The 22090-nt window shown below is 39.2% G+C and overlaps 1 protein-coding gene across 3 annotated transcripts in view; it reads right to left on the reverse strand.

The window, feature by feature from the left end:
* The window catches only part of rab15 (RAB15, member RAS oncogene family), a 246901-nt gene extending 225684 nt beyond the window's left edge, over positions 1-21217 (reverse strand). The window contains exons 1-2 of one of the 3 annotated variants that reach the window (XM_059955102.1): positions 20772-21217; positions 18219-18490 (exon numbers count right to left, since the gene is read on the reverse strand). In XM_059955102.1, the coding sequence (XP_059811085.1) occupies positions 18219-18225 (7 nt within the window). In that variant the 5' untranslated portion in view covers positions 18226-18490; positions 20772-21217. The remainder of the gene's footprint in view (positions 1-18218; positions 18491-20771) is intronic. The other 2 variants (XM_059955108.1, XM_059955099.1) reach the window with 2 other exon arrangements.
* Between the last annotated feature and the right edge of the window lie 873 nt (positions 21218-22090).

Genomic DNA, 22090 nt, shown 5'->3' on the forward strand with positions numbered 1-22090 from the left:
GCTTAAAATGTTTCTTCGATGTTTTTGACACCGTGGTTGTATTTTTGCTCAAAGTCAACTAGAGCTTGGGAAATAATGATCGAACTTTTGTGTGGAGATGTGGCATATGTAGCCAATCTGTATGACATAATGAACATTATAACCATGAAACTGCAGGCAAAAAATGCAGTGTTCACAATGGGAGAAAAATGTTCTCCCAGTTTCCCTGCATGGAAAGTATGGCACTCTCTTTCGCAGACAGTGATTTGCAAGAGTGCTGCTTATACCTACAGTCACTGAAGAAAGAGTTTCAGACTCTATTTGAGGATTTGAATGATCTGGAAATTCCAGACTGGGTGATTAACCCATTTCTTTGCAAGGTGGAAGAACAGGAAGACAGCTTGCAAGAAGAAATTATTGAGATTCAGAAGGATGAAGAAGCAAAATTGCTTTTCAAAAATGTTGGCTTTTGTGGTGTGTGGCTATACTGTCATATGAAGTTTCCTGGTCTTTGGAGAAAAGCCAAACTGCTCTTCATTGCATTTCCATCCTCCTACCTTGTTGAAAGAGGCTTCAGTGCAGTCAACCACATACTCACAAATAACAGAAACCACTTGGACATTGTTACTCGTGGGGACTTGAGGCTTTTGCTGTCACAACTTGAATCAGATATTTCAACTCTTGCTAAAAACCATCAAGCTCAAGGATCACATTGATGGTGAAGCTGCTGTACAGTACACAGTTACAGTGTGAGCTAGGTTGAAAGACAAATATAGATTTAAAGCAGAATAATTTTTCCCTTGTTAGCATATGGCAGACATATTTTTACACTACGGGGGTGCTGGGAAGTATATTGTGCCTCAGAAGGGTGTTGGCAAGTATGAAGGTGATTTAAAAAAGGCTGGAAAACACTGATATAACCCATCCTCACAATTTAACCCTTTAACCTCAAGAACCCATTCTGGTCACTCAACAGAGTGTGCCTTCCAAGCTTTTCCTGAGATATATATTGAAAATCAAATGCAATTTCCAACACATATGACCAAGGATGTATACAAGAGAAATTTTGTCCTAATTCCTGATCTGATTTCTAGAAAATTGCCAGATTTCACTTTGTTTGCACAGACTTCAAATATTATTCATGATATTTCAACGATGTCACAACTAGACAATATTACAGCTGAAAAAGTAAGACTAGCCAGAGTTTCCATGGTATCTAATATGATGATTTTTTTAATGGGTATTCATATGAGTTATGAATAACATCTGGAATATTTGAACAAGAATTTACACTATTAATAAATAGAATATGTTTCTACACATATACTTAGAAGCTACACTTTGTATGGTATATTCTGTACAGAAAAGCAATATGATCTTGTAAGTTTGCCTAATAGATACATTGTACTTACACTCTGGGTATCTATGGTACAAAACGATAATCTCAATACATTTAATCCAGAAGGATGTACCATTAATGTATGCTCAATGGATTTAATAAACGTACACAAACGGTACATGCTGATGTGCATTGCCTGATGACAAGTGTTTATTCCTCTGCATAAATGCCGCATTAGCTGCTGAGTTTCTCCAACATTGTGTGTGTTACTCCGGATTGTCAGCATCTGCTGCGTCATGTGGACAAACTGATCTGTGCTCTTTTAACACATGGATAACTTCGAAACTGGAGTCCAACAATTATGACATTCATACTTATATTCAAGTGTCCTATATATTTTTGTCTTCAATAACTACTACAGTCGACCTTCACTAATCCGACTACCTGTAATCCGGAACTGATATTAAATTTTCCACGCAAATGTAATTTCAAATTTCTTGGGCAACCATACCAATCTGCTGTGCATTGTTTTGGTTGTGCTAGATCTGTTCACGTGTTGGCGCGCTCTTGTAAGCACAGACAGGTGATTCCTGCTTGTTTTCCTGCATTTATTAATATCATTTGCATGAGGCGCGGCTGCCCAGCAGCTGCCCATCTCACCCGCCAGTGGCAGGGGAGCTGGCATGCACTGGGTCCATCCACCTTCTTGCCCACCTGCTGGCAGTCGCACACTGCCCTCCGGCGTCACCCAGACAGCGCTCCGTTCTCTTCTGCCTACGACCTCAGATCAGACGTGGTGACCTGCTGAATGTAAGCATACTACTAAGTAGAGGAAAAGAAACTAATGAGGATTCCCTCAGTAACTGCGAGAGAAGAGGGAAGACCCAGCGCTGAATCCCCGGCCGCCTGGCGGTCGTGTGAAATGTGACGTATAGAAGACCTCCTTTCTCCGACTTCTGCTTCTGCTCACCCAGATGTGCTGCCACCAACATCAACAGTTTTTGAAGAAACTGTTTGTGCCAGTGTGGTAAACTATGTGTATACCTGTCTGGACACACCCCTCTGCTGACTGCTCCTGTGGCTCCTCCCACAGACCCCTGTATAAAGGCGATTGGAGGCACGGCTCCTCCCTCAGTCTCCGAGATGCCGTGCTCCCTTTTGCTGCTAATAAAAGCCTATCGTTCATCTCCCGTCTCCGAGAGTTATTGATGGTGCATCAGCCAGTTTCAGCACTAGTTCCTGATGCTTCACTCATTTTTCAAGATGAAGATGTTGATGATCCTGACAGCCCCACACTTGCAGACATGTAACTTTGCCTGAAGGTATATTAAACGTCTGGCTTTAGAAGTGAAAGTGCTCAACTGTTCTGTATAAGTTAATTTCTGTACATTTACCTGTACCCTTTATTTTATCTGTGCCGGTACAGTATATTATTTTATTAAAATTTCACGCTACTCATTTAATATTTGTTTCAATATTATCTAACTTGTACTGATTTACATGGTATTTTAAAGGTATGACGAGGCGGTTAGCTGTTGCTTAATGTGATCATTCTGTAATTCGGCATTTTCACTAATCTGGCACTCCGCAGGTCCCAGTGGTGTCGGATTAGTGAAGGCCGACCTGTACTACCTTTCAGAAATACTGTGGCACACAATGGTATACAGAATGCCAAAGGAAATTAATGAGCTTATCCATTTTTATTGGATTTCCACTTGGTCAACAATGTATCACTCACAGTTTCAATACAATTGTAACATAAGTAGCAATGTTGTGAAAAGGACAAGGACATATTCCACCCGTATGGAATCTAATGGAATACTTTTGTAAGTAAAATATGCAGATAATTTGAGATCATTGTTTTACCTCATCTATAAATATCTACTGCATACAATTCTCTCATTTTGTTATTATGGATGAATGATATTAATCATAATTTCAATTAATTAATCCAGTGTAACATACAAATGATTCTTTATTAAATATTTTCAGGTTTTGCCTCTATGACTCCATATATCACAATCTGTTAGAATTGTCCTATACCAGTCCTAAATGCACATTATTATAAAACTACACTCTTATTTCCACTGTTTTGGTTTAATATACAAAACTTTATTCTTTTTGAAGGCCTTAACAACTTTAACTGAGTAAAACTGTTTCTCAGTGTGTCTCTTTTCCAGGTTTGAAAACATAATTTAGACTCATGAAATACAGAATCAGCTTTTTGGCTTTGCTTGGTGTCCTCAGCCTCACCCTCAAACTTGCTTGTCCTTCCATGGTGATCAGAAGCATATGGAATATTGAGTGTGACTGATCACATCAAAGGAAAGTTTTGTTCGAGCTTCTGGCAAATTCTGGTCTTTTTTTTGGTAAAATAGCTCAGCATGACAATATCATGACCACAAAACAACACAGGACTTTTCAAACTTCAGCCTTAATTACTTAAAAGCTAATTTTAAAAAAAAAAACCACAAATGGCCTAATTTACATTCCAATATGTACACTACTTTATTCAACATTAAATATGACCAGGAACTTATCTCATTTATTTCATTCTACGATTTCTTAAATACCTCCTCCAAGTGTTGTATTCCTATTGGTTTGGTATCTTCTATAAAAATTTAACCAACAAACTATGTAGTTTCAATGGGTCATGAATGCAAATGTGAAATTCTTGTGCTTCCAATAGCAAGTAATCTCCCAACTCTGAAAGAATCATTGTTTCCTGCACTTTGTCGTATCTCAGTTTCCAAGAATTATTCCCACTGCATGTGTCATTTTATTTGCTACTTATAGTGACAATACTATTCTCAAACAGAATGGGGATATTTGAGTAATTCCCCATCAGTCAAGTTTGGTGCTTACGATACTATAATAAATGAGAATGTTTAAGGGGTGAAGCAGGCAGAAATGCACAGCAGGATACATCTTCCTGTAAATCTCATTGTGACTATCCTCATTTGCTGCATTTCTTCTGGTGAAATCATCCAACATCTCTGAGGAGTTTCTGTAACTGGTTCTGAAACAGACCCTGCTTTCTGAGGAAATCAGTTTTCCTTGCTGTGCAAATGCTATTTATTCCAAGTCGCACCACCACCTTATTGAAACATTATTGTTAACGTTCACTCTCATTGAACAAGTAGTCTTTCCTGTGAAGCTTTATCAACTAACTGCATCGTGTCATACAGCTTATTGCATCCAAGTTTTTCAAACGGGGTTTGATCCGTCAATATCCTCCCCGATTACAGAAAAACAAATAATTCCTAAAATGTTGATCCTCACTTTCACTCTAACAACTGATTTCATCTTCTTTTTAAACAATAAAATAATTATCTTTTTTATTACCCAGTTCCAAAGAGAAAACATAGATACCTGCTTTCAATCTATTGACACTTCCTCACACCACATCAAACGAATTTTCTCCATTTTTGAATGGCTATCTTGGTAAAGGACTATTTATGTCTGCTTTCACTTTAACTTCATTTAATTTGTCCGAAGTAAATACATTACAGATTTAATATGCATATGTGATCATGAAATAGACAAATTATCCTTTAAATTAGCAACGAAGAAGCTTTCACAGACAATAGGCCAAATATAAAAAGCCAGCTGAGATTTGTGTTATATTTAGCTGGTTGAGATAATTCACCAAGAAGTGGGAAAGGTTAACAACAGCAGTTGCTGATGTATCTGTATTTTCAAAGGTATTCCTTTCTAAAGATTTGCTGGCAAAATTAAAATCAATGCAATTAAAGGGGCATGAATGCAAAATTGGTAAGGGTACAGAAAACAAGAAGGAATGATAAATAGTTGTTTTCCTGACTGGAGAGCAATACACAACAGTGCTCCTTATGATATGTCAATGACCAGGATTTGGACTCAAATATTTGGATTATAAAAACTGCAGCAAATGACACTGAAATTAAGAATGTATCAGTCTCTTTGCCTTGTCACTGAAATGACAAGGCAAATAGACTAATAATGATGGATGCATGATAAATCCTATTTGATACAAATGAACAGGGATTGATATGTTTACCTGTGATGAATGACGATGAATATTATGAATAAGTAGCCCAATTTTAAAAGTGGTGAATGAACTGGGAGGCTTGACATTGCATGTGCTTAACTCTTTGAAGATAGTAGGACACATTGAGAAGCCAAATGAATAACTTCCATTGTTTTCAGCTTCATTAAAAGAGAAATAAAGCAGAAATGCAAGGGACCATTAAAAACACACTCATTGTCCCTCAGCTCATGTGCTGTGTTCTGTGGGCACGTATTCCAGGGAAGAGGTCAAAACCTTGGATAGAGTTCCAAACAAAATAGGATTAGGGTTATGAGATTTCAATAATGTGGAAAGAACAAACTGCTGAATAAAGAACATGAGAAAGGCCGATGGAAGCAGATTCAATTGAGATACAGAGAGCTGTTAAATACACAAAGTGAAGCAGCTCGCAGGACTATGGGCAATGAATAGACGAGTGGAGATTATGCTCTCAACATGCATGATGACTCTAATCTGCATGGGAAGACACTGGGTAGATGTTGCTCAGTTCTTCTTCTGTGAATAACTGGAGAAGGTAGGCTCTGAAAACACTTGCTCAAACATGCTTAACTTCATCTTTACTATTCCTGTACATCTTTTATTGCCTTTACCTCTTATCTAATTAACAACACTGAAAGTGTTGATTTTGAAAGTGTTGTTTCCTCAGAACTTTTTTCTGTTTATGATAGACCACTTATGATAGAATACAAATACCATTTTAGACTACTTGTATCATGTAGTAATTTGGAGAAACAAGAAATTAACTTTTATTGGATAAAACATGTTTAATTGCATAACAGTGCTGAACGTTTGCAGTAGTTTAACTAAGCTAAAAATAATTTCTGATAATTTTCATTTGTACTCAGTGTCTGAGGCTTCTTGCTTACTAGTCCAACAATAATCAGCCAGCATCGATGGATTCCAGTTGCCCTGATACCATTTCTCCATCCTCATCACTGACAGTGCCAAGACTAGTAGGGAAGAAGTCTAAATGGGAATGCAGAAAATTAACCTTTACTGACATATTGCATTTCATGGTTTTGTATGCTTGAAGCATGTTCTCAACCAGCTGCATGTAGTTTGGTGCTCTGTAGTTTCCAAGAAAATTTTCAACAACATCCTCGAATGTCTTCCATGTGATTTTCTCTGGTACTATTAGAAGTTCTTTGAATTGCCTGTCCTTGATAACTTGTTTGATTTGTGGACCAACAAAATGCCTTTCTTGATCTGGGCATCAGTTATTCGGGAAAACATCTGTCTCAATTATCGAAATCCTTCACAGAAATGTATAGCCTTTCTAAAACCTGTCCTATTATTCATCATCCCCCCTGCTTGACTATGCCCAGGCACGCCTGGACAAGATAGAAAACTTTTCAGCTTACATTGTTTTAATTGACTTAAATTATGAATTGAAATAACAAATATAGGTGATTTTTTAAAAAGGTGGTGCATGATAGGAAAATTTCATGGTGATTTTCATGAACAGCAGTGAAAAATCATAAGGTACATTCAAATATATTCAGGAAGCAAAACCTTTGATGTCCAGTGTATTTTGAGGTATTCTGTAATTCTTCTCATCAGGATTTTTATATTTAGGTTTTCTCAGTCTGACGCTGTAAGTTTGGGGAATGTATTTATCTTCCATACTCTGCTTTATTCCATTGGTCTTGATGATTGAAATCTGCTCTTACTCTTTGCTTAGAACAGTGGGGATTTTAAGCAATCTTAGATTCACCTATGACTAGCTTTTGCAAGTTTCTATCTCCTAAAGAGTCAACGTCTTTAAATTCCTGGTGGTGTCACTGATACAGAATGCTTCCTTTGACCTTTCTATACATCCTCTTCCCTTAAATGTTAACAATTTGTGGATTTTGTTATGTTCCTTTAGTCCAATCACACTTCTTGTGGCAACAACTTCTCCCTTTGCTACTTTATTTCTATGATTGATCAGATTACAGGTATCCTTCACTTTGTAGTATTGTGTCTACTTACATTCCACGTGCTGTTTGGCAAGTTGTAATCCCCATTCACTATACATTTATTGCATCGAGTGCCTTCACCCCATCAAAGTTTCCAGCAGAATGTTTATTTGTTTTGTCTGCCTTGCTCTTTGTGCCATACTTTTGCCATTTAAATTGAACGTCAACTCTTCAGATATTCTTTTTAACTTTGAGCAGGGTTTCCAATACTATATCCATACTACCAACACAAGTTTATTTGATTCCAACTCAGCCTTGTGTATCTGTGTTGAAACTCTTGCCCGTGGTTTTGTAACCTTGAGATTTAGCTCTTCCGGAGGCCTCTTGCCCTCCTTTCCATTTTTCACTCAATCAATTGGAGCTCCAAATGTTCCCAAATTCTATAAGCAAAGCACTTCCACCAGCTCCACTTTATATGTAATTTATGTTAATTACATATCGACAACCATCAACTTATCTGTATTTTAACCAGCACGTTTGATGAGTTTGCATCAGCACCACAGAAACTACTTCTGCTGAGAGTCTATATATTTGTCATTTGCACTTAGAACATCCTGTACATTTTCATCACTTATCACATAATGCTAATTGGTTCCTCCTTTCCACTGCTTTTTAATGCAGTTTTGTCCTCTTTTCTTTGTTCAATCCACTTCACATTTAACACAGTTCAACTGACCCTCAAATCAAGCAGAAAACCTTCAACTGTTTTAACAAAGACCACATATCAGATTTAATATTTTGTCTACCTGTTTGGTTCAGCAGCACAACCCAGCTGAAAATGTATTGAAGTGTGTACTACCAAGCCAAGCACGTAGTGTATAGCTGATTCAGCCACTTGGACACATTTTCAGAATAGATTCAGGACTGCCGAAGAGGTTGAAGCCAGAGATATCTACTTGAGTTGGACTTCAACAGAACGGACAGGACTGAAAAGTATCAAACAGTATTTGAAAGGCAAAAGATAAAACCATTGTATGATGTGTTGGGAATGCACAAGATGTTCCAAAGTCAAGCACAGTAGATTCAGCAAAAGAAATTGGTACTGAGTCAACTAAACCTGCCCATCATTATTGAGTTAGGAGAAGCTGAGTCAAGCCGAGAACAGTCACAACTGTAAGAAAGAAGGCCCATACCCAGGCCTGGAGCTAAACCTGGTAGCAGCAGATGCTCCTCCCTAAACTCTGGTTTGAGCAGACACTAAAGGAAATCTTGTCAACTCACTGGTCTCTTTTTCCCACACCCCCAACAAGCAATACTCACTGATGCAAATGGAGCCAAAGGTAGCAGCAGATGCTCCGCCCTAAACTCTGGTTTGAGCAGACACTAAAGGAAATCTTGTCAACTCACTGGTCTCTTTTTCCCACACCCACAACAAGCAATACTGACTGATGCAAATGGAGCCAAAGGTAGTAGGAGAGCTGGGTTGTTGATTCAAAGGGCCTATCATCCCTCTGGGCCCTTAAGTTGAAGTTGATTAGATATTTAAAATTGTCCCTACTGATTGATATTCATATCCAATTAATTTATGTATATACCACAGCTACGATTAATAAGATTGTAGCTAATAAGAAAATCGGTGTTGGTGGTGATAGAGAGTAAGTTGATCCTAGGCTACGAAGTGATATTGATCGGTTAGTGAATTGAGCAGAGCAATGGCTGACGGATTACAATTCTGCTAATTACAAGGTAATGCCTTTTGGGAGGACCAAGAGGGTAGGAAATACACAATGAATAATATGCTCTACTCCTTCTTCTTCTTCCTTGAGTTTTTATGGCAGTTGGCATAGGTACGGAAAAACAAAGAGACCTTAATGTGTAAGTCCAAAGATGCCTGGCGGTTGCAGCACAAGTATGGAAAGGTCACTGACCCAAAGCATTGACTGGTTTCTTTTCTACAGACAAAAATGACCTGGCTGAGTTTTTCCAGTATTCTTGTTTTTTGTCTGATAACTTTGCCAGCCCACAACTTAATCTAGTCAATATTTGTTGCATTGCTTCCACCCCTTACATTGCACACTGTACTTCAGATTAAGGGCCTCCCTGTACTTGATTAAAATCCCCATTCAATAAATACCTCCATGCTCATTGTCTCACCAATTGTTTGATGCATGCACATGCCAGCATTTGGTTATTCATCTAAGAGGATAATCAAATCTCTCGGAATATCAATGTTTTAATAGCAATTCACCTTTTAAAAATATTGTTTCTATACTTTCTTTCTAAAGTGAATAATCTTATATTTGTCCTCATTACATTTATCCAATTAGTTAACCTATCTATAGTCCTTTGGAACCAGTTATATCCCAAATGTATTTTACCTTCTATCGTCTGCAAATCTGGATAAATTACACATGATCTATTTATCGGAGGAGTTATGGGTGCCAGCATGAAAGTATCCTGCATAGGAATCAATGTTGTTAACATTATATATATATATACACACACACACACATTGTACTATCATCATTATGCTCAAATTTGTTGGGAATGTTCCAGAATTCAGGGGTTCTTGGTAGCCATAACAATGCATATCTCTATAGCTGTGTCTTTTAAAAATACAAGCCATTACATCCAGAAGAGGTGAAAGTAGTTACAGTTCATTTAATTTTTAAGGTTATTTTTCCAATACTAATATATTGTTCTTCACTGCTATTGGTTCCCTACATTATCTAGAATGCCTTCTGTCCTCTTGAGTCTGAAGGCACATAAAATAACATCTCTTTTCTTGTTCCCTTTTATATCTTCTGCTCTCTCAGCATCTCAAAGATGCAAGTTTACTTTCATTACTCACATTCACCACCCCAACTGCACTGCTGTTTAATTATGTTAATACATTGCCTCACTTCTCCACGGCAGGAAAGTCAAACAGCACAAAACTGTATTTGCCATACCAACTCAGTGAGCCCCTCCCGCCAGTCATTCATATCTTGGAGCACTGTGAGATGCAAAAGTTTGTATCAGTCAGCTCTGTGGCTGGGTACTAACCATAGCTCACCTCAAAACCCTGGATTAGAGAGGAACTGCTGATGAATGTCTGTTTTGGGAGGCGCTCATCACAGTTTTCCTGGCAATCATCTACCTACAGTACATATGCCAGTCAGTGTTCTCTTGATGGCTGTATGTATAATGATTGCATGTAAATTAAGGCACAATGTGAAGGCATTTTGAGGCAATTTATAATGATCTATTAAACTAAATGATTTGCCAACACTCATTATGAGTCTCATACATAAATATAATCCACTTGGATAAGATTCCAGAGTGTAAAACCAGTGCCAATAACACTCCCATAATATTTATTCAGCATTAGACTTCATCTGAGCTTCATCATCTCTGCTTAGCACTGACATATGATAAACTTCTAAGTGTCAGCAGGCTCCTGCGTCACTCCAGTTGCTGTAACAAATCCCAGGAGAAAGGTGAATTTGTGAATGAGATCATTCATCAATTGGGTCAAAACTCAATGAAGCAGATGACAGCACAGACAGAATAGGTGGTGAGTCAGCCCTGGATTTGAGTTTGCCACAGTCTGAGTTTGTGCAGCATCTTCCCAGCAAACATACTGCAGATGAATCTTAAATGATGAATGTGAATGTACTGTGTTCAGTCCTTTGGGGGTTCTGTCCTAATCCATAATGCAAAGAAAGGCATGCATTTCAGACTTGTCACAATTTAAGGGCCGGTAACAAAGCTTGCCATTGGCCAAAAAGTTCCAACAACATCGCTGTTGTAGGTGTCCCCTTGTCTACATTATTTGCTGCCACATACCAGCTCCACGCATTTACTATGGTCCTGCAACAGTGATTCCAATTGCAGTGAAGAATTTTCTGCAAAGTAAACCAGGAACTAACAACTACCATTCTTAACCGTTCCGGAACATGAAAAAAAACTTAATATGAGCCTAGGGTAGAAATTGAATATTACATAAGATATGAAAAGTTACTTTTAAGAACAATTTGAAAACACAGAATTTCAAATAAATATACAGTGAGGATTTTTGGCTGCCTGGAGAAATTAAATGGCTTAGCACAATAGTAAAGAACAATGAATGATGCTTCATAAAAAGGGCTTAAAATTTTCAACTGTTTACTATAAACATCATTGATCAGAATTACCTGAAGTTCACATTAATTTCTTCAGATTATGCCAGAGAACACTACAGAACAGTGTTTCTTCTGGTGAAGTGGGATATCAATGAATTTGCTGAAATGTGGGCTCAACAGTGCAAGTTTTTGCTTTCAGTTTATTTCATATTTATTATGAAACTTCAAAGATCTGCATTACTAAAACTACTAGATCCAGACCACTATTAAATTGAAGATCATGGAGAAGCACAACAGTTTTTCTAAAAAATGTTTCTTTAATATCTATCCTGTAATTGCAGGACTATGTAAGAGTGAAGGTTTGGATTGATCTTAGAGTAGGTTAAAAGGTTGGCACAACATTGTGGACTGAAGGGCCTGTACCGTGCTGTAATGTTCTATGTAACTGTCATTTCCAGATGCTTTGAAAAGCAAATGCAGACCTTAAAAAGACATATATCAAATGAAAAAGAATACCTAACAGAGCTTTGTGCATGGGCCTCACTCTAGAGGAAGAGATTAACTATGAGACAAATAAAAATAGTTCTGATTTCAAGACTACATAAAGTATTTACTTGTCTTTTTATCTCTTTGCAAGTTCTGACTGATGTGCTCCATGATTTTGTGCTTCTGTTAGATTTCCAGCATTCGGAGATTAAAAAAAAAATAAGTTATCAAATTCAGCACCCAACCCAGATGGGTAGCTGACGAAGTATCAAGACTCCCAGGGCCAAAATCAGGAAAACAGAGAGAGCTTCAGGATACTCTCACATATTCTCCAAAAATATAAATCCTATGTTCACTGCCTTTCCCTAGAATAATGAAGTACAAAGTTGCATCATTCAGCAACACAAAATTCATCTCAAGCTGTGGGCTGCAATAAGTATCAATTTTCCATCAAAATTGTGTATCAAACATTCAAATTATGTCCTTTTCTAAACATAAACTTTACTGCTATAAGTTCCTTTCTTATTGAGAGAATAACAATTCTCTAAATTTGAATGAAATCGATTAGAATTGAATTCAATAGGAATTTTTGCATACCCGAAGGACCCCTCCCTACCACCATGCCCCTCTTCACCCAGCTCCCCCAATGAATCCAATGGATTTTGTCGAAGGTTTGAGTGATCAATAACTCTTTATGAGTTCGAAGTCTCAAGGCAGATGGAGCATAGGTAGATATTGAGATGTAAATCAGCAGTAATAGTTTATCAAAAGCTGAATCTGGTTCAAATATAGATACTGCATTAACATGTGGACCTGACCTGTCCACATTGAAGATAATTTCAAATCCCATCACGATGGTCAGCTCAATAGCTATAGGCAGGTTTGGATGGGAATAAGGAACTTGGGAAAAGAAAAAGCAGAAAAAATAGCCACTTTTAGAATAAAAACATAAAGATAATATTCAAAAATATTCTCCCCACTGTGCTTTGGAGCGTTGTAACTTTGAGCCATTAAAGCAATGAATATAAACTAATTTTAACAAAATAACAATATTGTGATGCTATTCAATCCGAGGATTATTTTCTTTGTTATTAGCATGCAATGAATGCAACTCACTTTGGTGCAAATAGCCATTTTGCAGGAGACTTTAATAAATTAACCTTGCCTGCAATGGCCTCTCACACCCACAATTGGATGCCCATGACTTCTCATGCTAGCTAGAAAGCCAACATTTATCCTGTCACCCAACTGAGTGCATTTTAACTCTAGAGACTCCAAACAAGAAAAGAAGCTTCTCAGCATTTACCCTCCTGATCCCTTCATTATCTAATATACTTCAAGGATCAGCCCATTTTCTGAATGATATTTCAAATGCCCTGTAACCACTGTTCATTGCTATTGCTAATGATTTAAAGATAACAAATATAGTTTGTCTTATTTCATTGCACCGCAGATCTTGTTGTTTGTAACAGATTCCTATCTACAAAAAGCTGCAGTGTGCAATCTACCTAAAGTACACACTGCACTGCAAAGTATTACTTATGTGAGAAGCAACTCAAGATGTTTTTGAGAGAGGGTGTCAGGCAGTACATTAATATTCTTCATTGCATCAAGGGTACTCATGGATTTGAGTCATGGGTTTTCCTACGCGCGAGTGTGTTGACTGACTAAACCCAGCGGAGAGACTGAAATTTAGACTCTTCTCTAGAGACTGCTGTGAGTCTATGGTTTGCTCAAACCTCAGGCACACGTATTAAAAAGCCAGCTCCTGAGCATCATCTGAATCTGCTGAAGGTCAGAAAAATATAATGTCAAAATCAGATCCTTTGATTTAACTTTAAAAGTAGCAGGACAAAATTAAAGTTTAGCAGGTATTTTCACTTGGTCAGTCAGATATTTGATACATCAAGAACAAAACATCATATGTGAGTGTCTCTAAACTTCATAAAAATAAAATTTATATGAACATCAACCCTCATGTCCAATATGGAACTGATATTCTCCTAGCTTTTTGATCAAAAAAATTACCTCAGTGAATTTAAGAAGGTTTTTTGGTTGTACCAGGACTAGAGACAGGTTGACTATAATGGCGAAGCTTGTCAACTTGCAGTAAAAAGCAATTGAAGAAGTACTAGAAATCTGAAAGAAATATGGAAATGCTATCCTGCTGGTTATGGAGTATCTCTGGAAAATCTGGTGAACTACTATTTCAGATCAACATCTCACCACAAAACAAGGGAGGAAGGAATGCACACACAGAGCATTAAGTTGGTTGCTAGTGTTGGGGAAGTTGGTATGTGGTGCTGTTAATAGGTTTCTAGTACTTCAGCATTGTGGCTAGCATAACAGTTTACAGCACCAGCAATCGGACTTCAGTTCCCACTGCTATCTGTAAGGAGTTTGTACATTCTCTTCGTAACAGTGTGGGTTTCCTCCACATACTCTGGTTTACCCCCACATTCTGAAGATATACAGGTTAGAATTAGTAAATTGTGGGCATGCTATGTTGGCAATAGAAGTATGATGACACTTACAGGCTGCCCCCAGCACATCCTCAGACTGTGTTTGTTGTTGAAGCAGATGACATACTTCACCTTATGTTTTGTTGGACATGTGACAAATAAAACTCATCTCTAATGTCTCTATAATTCTGTAGGAAACACAGTAGTCCAAAAGTGGCAAATGCTAAGATTAGGGTTATCTGAAATGTCTGAAGCTTGGAATTTCCAGCAGCCTTTCCTGAAAGAGGGGAGGAATGTGCTGGACGTTAAGGCAGTTAGTATTCAATGGGACTTGGTGCAAGGACATAATGGTCTTTTTGTAAATCTGATGAAAGGTCATCAACCTGCAACACTAATTCTATTACTCCATCTACCAATGCTCCTTGACCTTTTGAATATTTCCAGCTTGTTCTGTTTTTTACTTAAGCACACTGGGGAGATATTTCCGAAAAGTAAGCATTATCACCTGACATGAATATATTAAATTCATGAAAACAAAAGGTAGTTGCTGTAAAACATGTTAGCTACTTAGAAAGCCAGAGGTGGAAGTACATAAACAGATAGCCAAGCTCATCCTTCGTTGATGTGGCTCTAAGGAGATAATTTATTCTCAGTGTGGAACGTCCTCTTTGCAATGATTCATCCTGACGTAAAACAATCCACCAGAATATTAACACTGTTTATCTCTCTCCTCAGATGCAGCCTGAGTGAATGTGTGCTCTTAAGTATTTTCAGTCTTTAGACAAACTTTGAGTTCTCTATAAACAACCATCAATTTTATTATACCTTGAATCTGAGCAGGGGGGTATAATTCTGAAGTCAGTTTATTGTTTAACGGGACCATTGTAAGTCAGCAACTGTAACCACGTAATGCTGGGATTTGGTGCAAGTTTACACATTAGCAATTGAGCTCTGAATGATTTAATTTATGGAGAATACTATAAGAGAGCCAGGCAGGAGTGCATTATAACGTTGTCATAAAGTAAATTCAGCTGTAGGTAATGAAATGAGGCAGTGGCAAAGTCTTGTAATGTTATAGACTTCTGTAATGTAATCTTGTCAGGTCTTGTAATGTTACAAATTTATTTTATTTAGTCCTGTAAATTATGTATAATTTATGTTGATTTAAGATTATGAAATTTAACAGACAGCTGCTACATAAAGCTGATTTTCATGGCATTTGAACCTTGGCTATGTATACCTATGACAAATAACTAGAAAGTGAACTTGAGGTACATAAGGACTATCAAGAGAGATACAAAAGATAGCACATACTGGAATCTGGAGGAAGGCATTATGGATCAAGGCCTTCCATCTGGAATCAAATCAAGTCCAAATGAAGGGACTTGCCTAAAAACATCAGTTACCCACTTCATGGTTGCACTCTGACCCACTGAGTTCTTCCGACATTTTCCTGGGGCCCACTACCTCACAATCCCCATTTTTTTCACTCATCGCTTGCCACATTCTGCTCCACTTCACCAGTTTTTCTCATGTTCTCCATATCTTCCAAAGGTGTTTCAATTCTCTTTTAATCACACTTATTTCATTCTAATTTTCACCATCTCCACCTTTATACAGAAGTATTTCCCAACTACTGTACTTGGAGTTTCTCATCAAATGCTAAGCAACGGGTGTGTTTGTATCTAACAAACCACTCAAACGCTGGTAAGTTTCCAATGGCTTTTCTCAGAGAAAAAAGCAAACCTTTTGTACACACATTGCCTTGCAAAGTTATACTGAGTCAATTGGGAATTCCACTCCAATGATAGATCCACTGCCCAAAGTTATTTTTACTTATGAAAATATATTTTTCCTTCCATATTCCACTCGTATTACATTAAATGTATCCACTATTAGCTGCAAGAGGAAAGCAGTCATGGAGAAAGGATGGCAATACCTGATGGTTAAAAGAATTTTTTGCAAGCAAGAATTTGCTTTCAAAAATTAACACATGACTACCACTTTGTGGTGGTGAGACAGTGTTGATATTTTTGAGTGTTATTGGAGCTGCAATTATCCAGGTAAGTTGACAGTAATCTGTTACACCCCTGACTTGTGCCTTGCAGGTAGCAGAAAATCTTTGGGATGTCAGGACACAAATTGCTTTCCAGTCCTGTCCAGCTCTTACAGCCAGGATGCTAATGTAATTGGGAAAGCTGAATTTTTGGTTAACAAATATTATTATTGGGGTTGGGGTAGAATGTAGTTGTGAAATGTAATTGAATTTTGAAGCTAGGTGACTGGACCAAACAATTAGATATCAGGATCAAGGTGAGAGTATCTGGTCTTGATTTCAAGAATGCACCTGAATCTTGCCAGAGAAGCCACTATCTGATAATTCCATAGCAAAATGATTATTTGTCCCTTAACAAGCCATACCTGATTGTTGTCTGTTTTGATGCGTGCAGGCATAGACTTTTCTGGAGTTCTAAATGGTAATTAAGTAACCATTAATGAATATCTCAAAAGTAAAACAACTGGATATTTTCCGTCCTGATGTTATTTGACTTATGTTTGACTGGGATTCCTTGATGCCACCATACAGTCAAGTGCTTCCTTGCTATTAAGACCAGACACTTTCACCTCAATCCTTGTATCCAGTTCTTGGTGCTCCATGTATACCCAAACACTGAGTCCACTGGGAATACCTAAACTGGATTGGGTGAGCACCTTGTGGAGAGTGCCACTTGGCAGATATGCCAGACAACATCCTCCATCACTTTCTTTATGATTAGGAGTACACTGAGTAAATTGGGACATAATTAACCAAATATGTGGGACTTAGCTTGCTTTCTGTGAACCGAGTATACATAGTTTTGCACAGAGTTGCGTGGATGCTAACCACCTAGATGCAGTTTGTTCTGTATCAGGGTCTTTAGAACTATAGCTGAGATGCTGATTGGTCTCAAAACCAGTGCTATATCCAACCCCTTCATCTATTCTTCTAATTAATCAAGATGATTGAAGACTGGTTTACCTGGTGGTGGGAGTCACAGGAGGAATCCAAGATGGATCATCCAATCAGTAATCTGGTTGAACATGGCTGCAATTAGTTCACTTATCACTCAGAGGCTGGGTTCTTTATTGTTGAGTTTGATGAGTATTCTTGAAGCCTCCCTCTCTCATTAGCTGTTTAATTAACAGTCACCACTCATGACTGGATGGGTCGAGATTGCATAGCCTTGATCTTGTCCTTCTGTTGTGGGGCTCTGCCTTTTGAATGCTAACCTTGCTATTTATCACAGCACCAACTTCACCACATTGGTATCCTGCTTAGGGTGTATATATCATATCATTCCTGCAGGGTCCTTCTGCATTTTTAATTAAGCTAGATCTCAACCATTGGCTTGACTGTGGTGATAAAATGTGGGATATCATCACAGATAATTGTGCTATGCATTTCTGTTGTTACTTCTGTCTCATGCTTGATGTGAACACAGGACATTCTCACCACATGGACTTGGCAGAGGTTACAGTTGTCATGTATCAGTGCACTTCTCACAGAATGGCCAGTCAGGACAAGGTTAAGTAGTTATATCCTTTGTGTTGATTATCTAACATCCAACCACAATACAATCCGGCAGATATGTCCTTCAGAACTCTGCCACCTCAGTCAGTGGTGCAGCTATTAGGAACCCTAGCTGAATCCAGCTGATTTCTGCCATCAGTGATTTCAAATTTCAGGTGAAAATAAAAACAAAAACTTCAGATGCTGGAAATCTAAAACAAACCAAAAGTGCTGGAAATATCCAGCAGGTTAGGCTGCACCTGTGGAAGGAGAAACAGCGTCAATGTTTCTGGTTCAGGTCAGACCCGCGGTGCTGATAGAAGATCTCTGACCTGACATGTTGACCCTGTTTACTCTTCCCACAGGTACAGGCTGATCTTATGTTTACTTCCAGCAAGTTCTGCCCTTTCAACTTTCTTTTTGTAAATGTAGTCTGACATGGAGGGGTGCTGATTCATCAGCTGAGGAGGATAATCAAGAGTGACCATCAGAGGGAGGTTTCGTTGCTGTTGGTTGATCATGAAATTTCATGGAGACTGAAGTCAATTTCGAGGACTCCCAGTGTTACCCCCTTCTTGTCAACACTGTGACCTCTAGTCAGCTGCTGGTGGAAAAGTGCAAAGTTCAAATTACATTTATTATCAAAGTATGTATACATAATACAACTTTGGGATTTGTTTCCTTACAAGTATCCACTAAAATAAAAAACCCAACAGAACCCAGTAAGACAAAAGAAGGCCATCAAACACCCAATAGGCAAAAAAAACAAATCGTCCAAACAATAAAAGTAAGCAAATATCATTCAGAATTTAAGTTCATGAAAGTGAGTCACAGACAGAGAGCCAGGCACCACTGTGGCTGATTCAGAAGCCTGTTAGTTGCAGCCCACAGCCTCAGTTCAGCTTGGAGATGAGTAAACTTTGTAGAGCGGCCACATGAACCGGCCTGTCCCATCTCCCTCCAGCCCCAGCACCCTGATCTTTTCAATCTGGCACAGCGCCTAAATCATTCGAACCTCAAGGACGCAGGCCCTGCCACTTGGATATGCTCTCAGGTCTGAGCCCCATCACCTTGATTCGGCCTGAGGCCAACTTTTCCAATTCAACTCAGGGCTTAAATCGATCAAACCTTAGGTCTTTCCTCAGCAAAAGAATGAATTGGGGAACTTCCTGGAGAATATCTACCAATTTACTTCAATTTCTAATTATGCCTCTCAAAATTACCCAAGAATCAATAGAATCACAGATTTATGGGTTATCCAGACCAGTGCATGATGTTGGGCCCATGAGTTCCAATTCCCAACTCTTGGTCTCCAGCCTGTTAGAATGGGTTTTCAAAGACTTAGACAGATGCCTTTTCAATGTGACTAGGGTTTCTGCTTACACCACCATTTCAAGCAAGGATTTCCAGATCCAAACAAACTTTGCAGAAGGAACTGGATAATCACTACATCCAGTCACTGCAACTTAGAGCTTTTTGCCACTGAGCCAGCTTTAAATTTGGGTTGCCACTTCTTGCATCCCATGGAATTCTGATCATTTTCTCAAAAGCTTTCAGAAATCCATGCCAGCCACATCAAATCATTTCCTCTCATTAACTTTAGAAGTTATCTCCTTAATACTTTCAAATTGGACAAAGCCTCTTTTACTAAATGCATACTGACTTTTAATAGTCTTTGTTTCACTTTGAATGCTGATTAATATCTTCCCAGAACTCTTTCCTACCACTGATGTTAGATTGACTGGCCTATAGTCTCACTTTCTCACCTTCTGAAACAATCATGCCATATTGCACAGCCCCTAGTGTTCCCGCACCTTGTTTGCAGCCAAAGTCAATCGCAGATAACAGTCAAGCCTACACATTTTCCTGCTTTGCTTGCTGTAAAAACCTGCGATACATTTTATCCAGGCTTGGCAAGTTATCCACTAGACTTCTTAATATATCCCCTCTCTTTATCATTTGTAATACTGCACTTTCTGCCTGGTTAATGATAATGTCTCCACCATAATGCTCTTCAGAGGGGGCAGCCACAAAGTGTTTATTTAGAACTTCTATTTGTCCAGGTAACCTACCACTTTGGTCTCTGGGAGAATCTGCTTTTTTCTTTGTTGACTGCTTTCTTTCCACATATAATTTTGGCCTTTACCTCTCAATTCTTCATTCATGCCTCCTCTCTGCTCTTTCTAATTTCCTTTCCAATTTCATCCTTGCAAGGTAGCTGTTATGCTGCATCATTCCATCTCCCATCCTTCCCCCTGTATAATTTCATACTTTACATCCCTTGAGATTCATGATGCTGAAATTACCATCTGCACTCAGCGTTCTCTTGTAAATATACCCATTGTTCCAAAGCTTTTACATCGGGAATGTCTTGGTATTTCATGACCTTAGCATTCAGTTCCGCCCCACTGGGTCTCCAGTTACTTGACCCCCATCGCAACACGACGTTCGCCTTATTGACCGACAACCCCTTCCTTGCAATCAGTTCTTCCGCCGCCACAACACACACAGCCATACACACACTTAGTAATTACTTCAATTGTATTTGTTTACAAGACTCGGGCTCCAACACTCCAACCGTGAGTGGGCGGGTTGAGTTAGTATCGACCCACTGCCGGAGCGGTGCGTTCAAAGCTAGCTGTGGGAATCCGCATACATTTTAACGTAAAACTCGACAACTAACTCGATCAATCTGAAACGCAGGAACTGGGAACTTCCAAAAGATTGTCGACCCTTGCCCATCCCGGCGAAGCCAATCACTCTATTTTTGACCAGTGTAGGAGACAAAAGGCTTGAGAACTGGATGCATTAGCCGGCCTGACAGTATTGCAACATAACGACACACACCACAAACACACACATCTTCCTCAGTTTCTTTCTCCTACCTATAGTGGAAATATGTGAAGCGTGGAATTCATTGTCCGTGAACCGGCAGAGAAGACAGGTTTTGCCCACCCCGGAGTCTCCGATCAGTAGCAGTCTGAATAGCACATCGTACTGTTTGGCCATTGTGCGTCCTCATGGGCTACAGACGAGTCGGTCGCTTAACCGCGCTGCGAAAGCCCGATCGCGGCTACTCGAAACAGCTCCAGTCCCATATCTGCCTTGGACAGGCAGCTTGCTTCTCTTTAAAAATATAACGTGATTATCCACTCTCCAACTCCTCCTTCCTGTTTCCTATCTGGGGATACTTTTAGTATTTTTTTTTGAACAGGTGTTACCACATCCCTCGCTTCCGCGGCTCTACTACCTGCGATGCGAGTGTTAGGACGCGAAGAGGAGTCTCCCCGCACCGAGACGCGAGGGAGGGTGTCGGAGGATGCTCGGAGGCTGCAATGAATGACGCGAATCCTGGGACTCCACCTCACAGAAGCTGCAATCCCGGGAAAGCCGTCCCCCTTCCCCGCCCCCACCCCGCTTCTCCTCTTTAGACCCATTGTTACAGCCGTCGGGTTCAGAATTTGTTCGTAAAGCCCCGCTGGTCCTGTCGGTCCCTTTGATTTTCCTTTTCCCCCATGCGCCCAGCTTTCCACGTCTATTTTTTTCTGGATACTTTGTGCTTCGTCCTTCCCTGTCCCGAATCTTGAGGAACGTTTTAATCCCGGGTTTAAATTGGAGACTGGACACTAAATGTTAAATACAGATGGTTTTTTTCAGCCTGCTAAAGAAGCTTTAAAAAAATTCTTCTACAAAGCAGAGCTAAAACCAGCACCTGCTGCGTTCCTCAACAGAACAAAGTAACCCTAAATCATTGATATAACTTTTTTTTCCTGCTGCAAGTGCAGTTTAAGGCCATGAAGAATATATTATGATTAGGTGGCTATATATGAAACCTTACTGTATGACCTGATCACAAACACCAGGAAATCTGCAGATACTGGAGATCCAAACAACACACACACAAAATGCTGGAGGAAGGCAGCAGGCCGGGCAGCATCTGTGGAAAAGAGAAGAATCGACGTTTCGGCCGAGACCCTTCAGCAGGACTCAGCATGAGTCAGAGTCCTTCTGAAAGGTCTCAGCGGGAAACATCGACTGCACCCTTTTCCATAGATGCTGCCTGGCTTGTATGACCCGACGTGGTTTGCAGTTCATGTGAAACTTGGAGATGTCCAGAACATTCGTCATTTCACTAATATGGTGCAGCTGCTTCATAAGATATAGTAACAGAATTAGGCCATTCAGCCATGGAGTCTACTCTTCC

The sequence above is a fragment of the Hypanus sabinus genome, chromosome 2 (assembly GCF_030144855.1).
Source record: "Hypanus sabinus isolate sHypSab1 chromosome 2, sHypSab1.hap1, whole genome shotgun sequence".
Classification (NCBI taxonomy): Eukaryota; Metazoa; Chordata; class Chondrichthyes; order Myliobatiformes; family Dasyatidae; genus Hypanus; species Hypanus sabinus.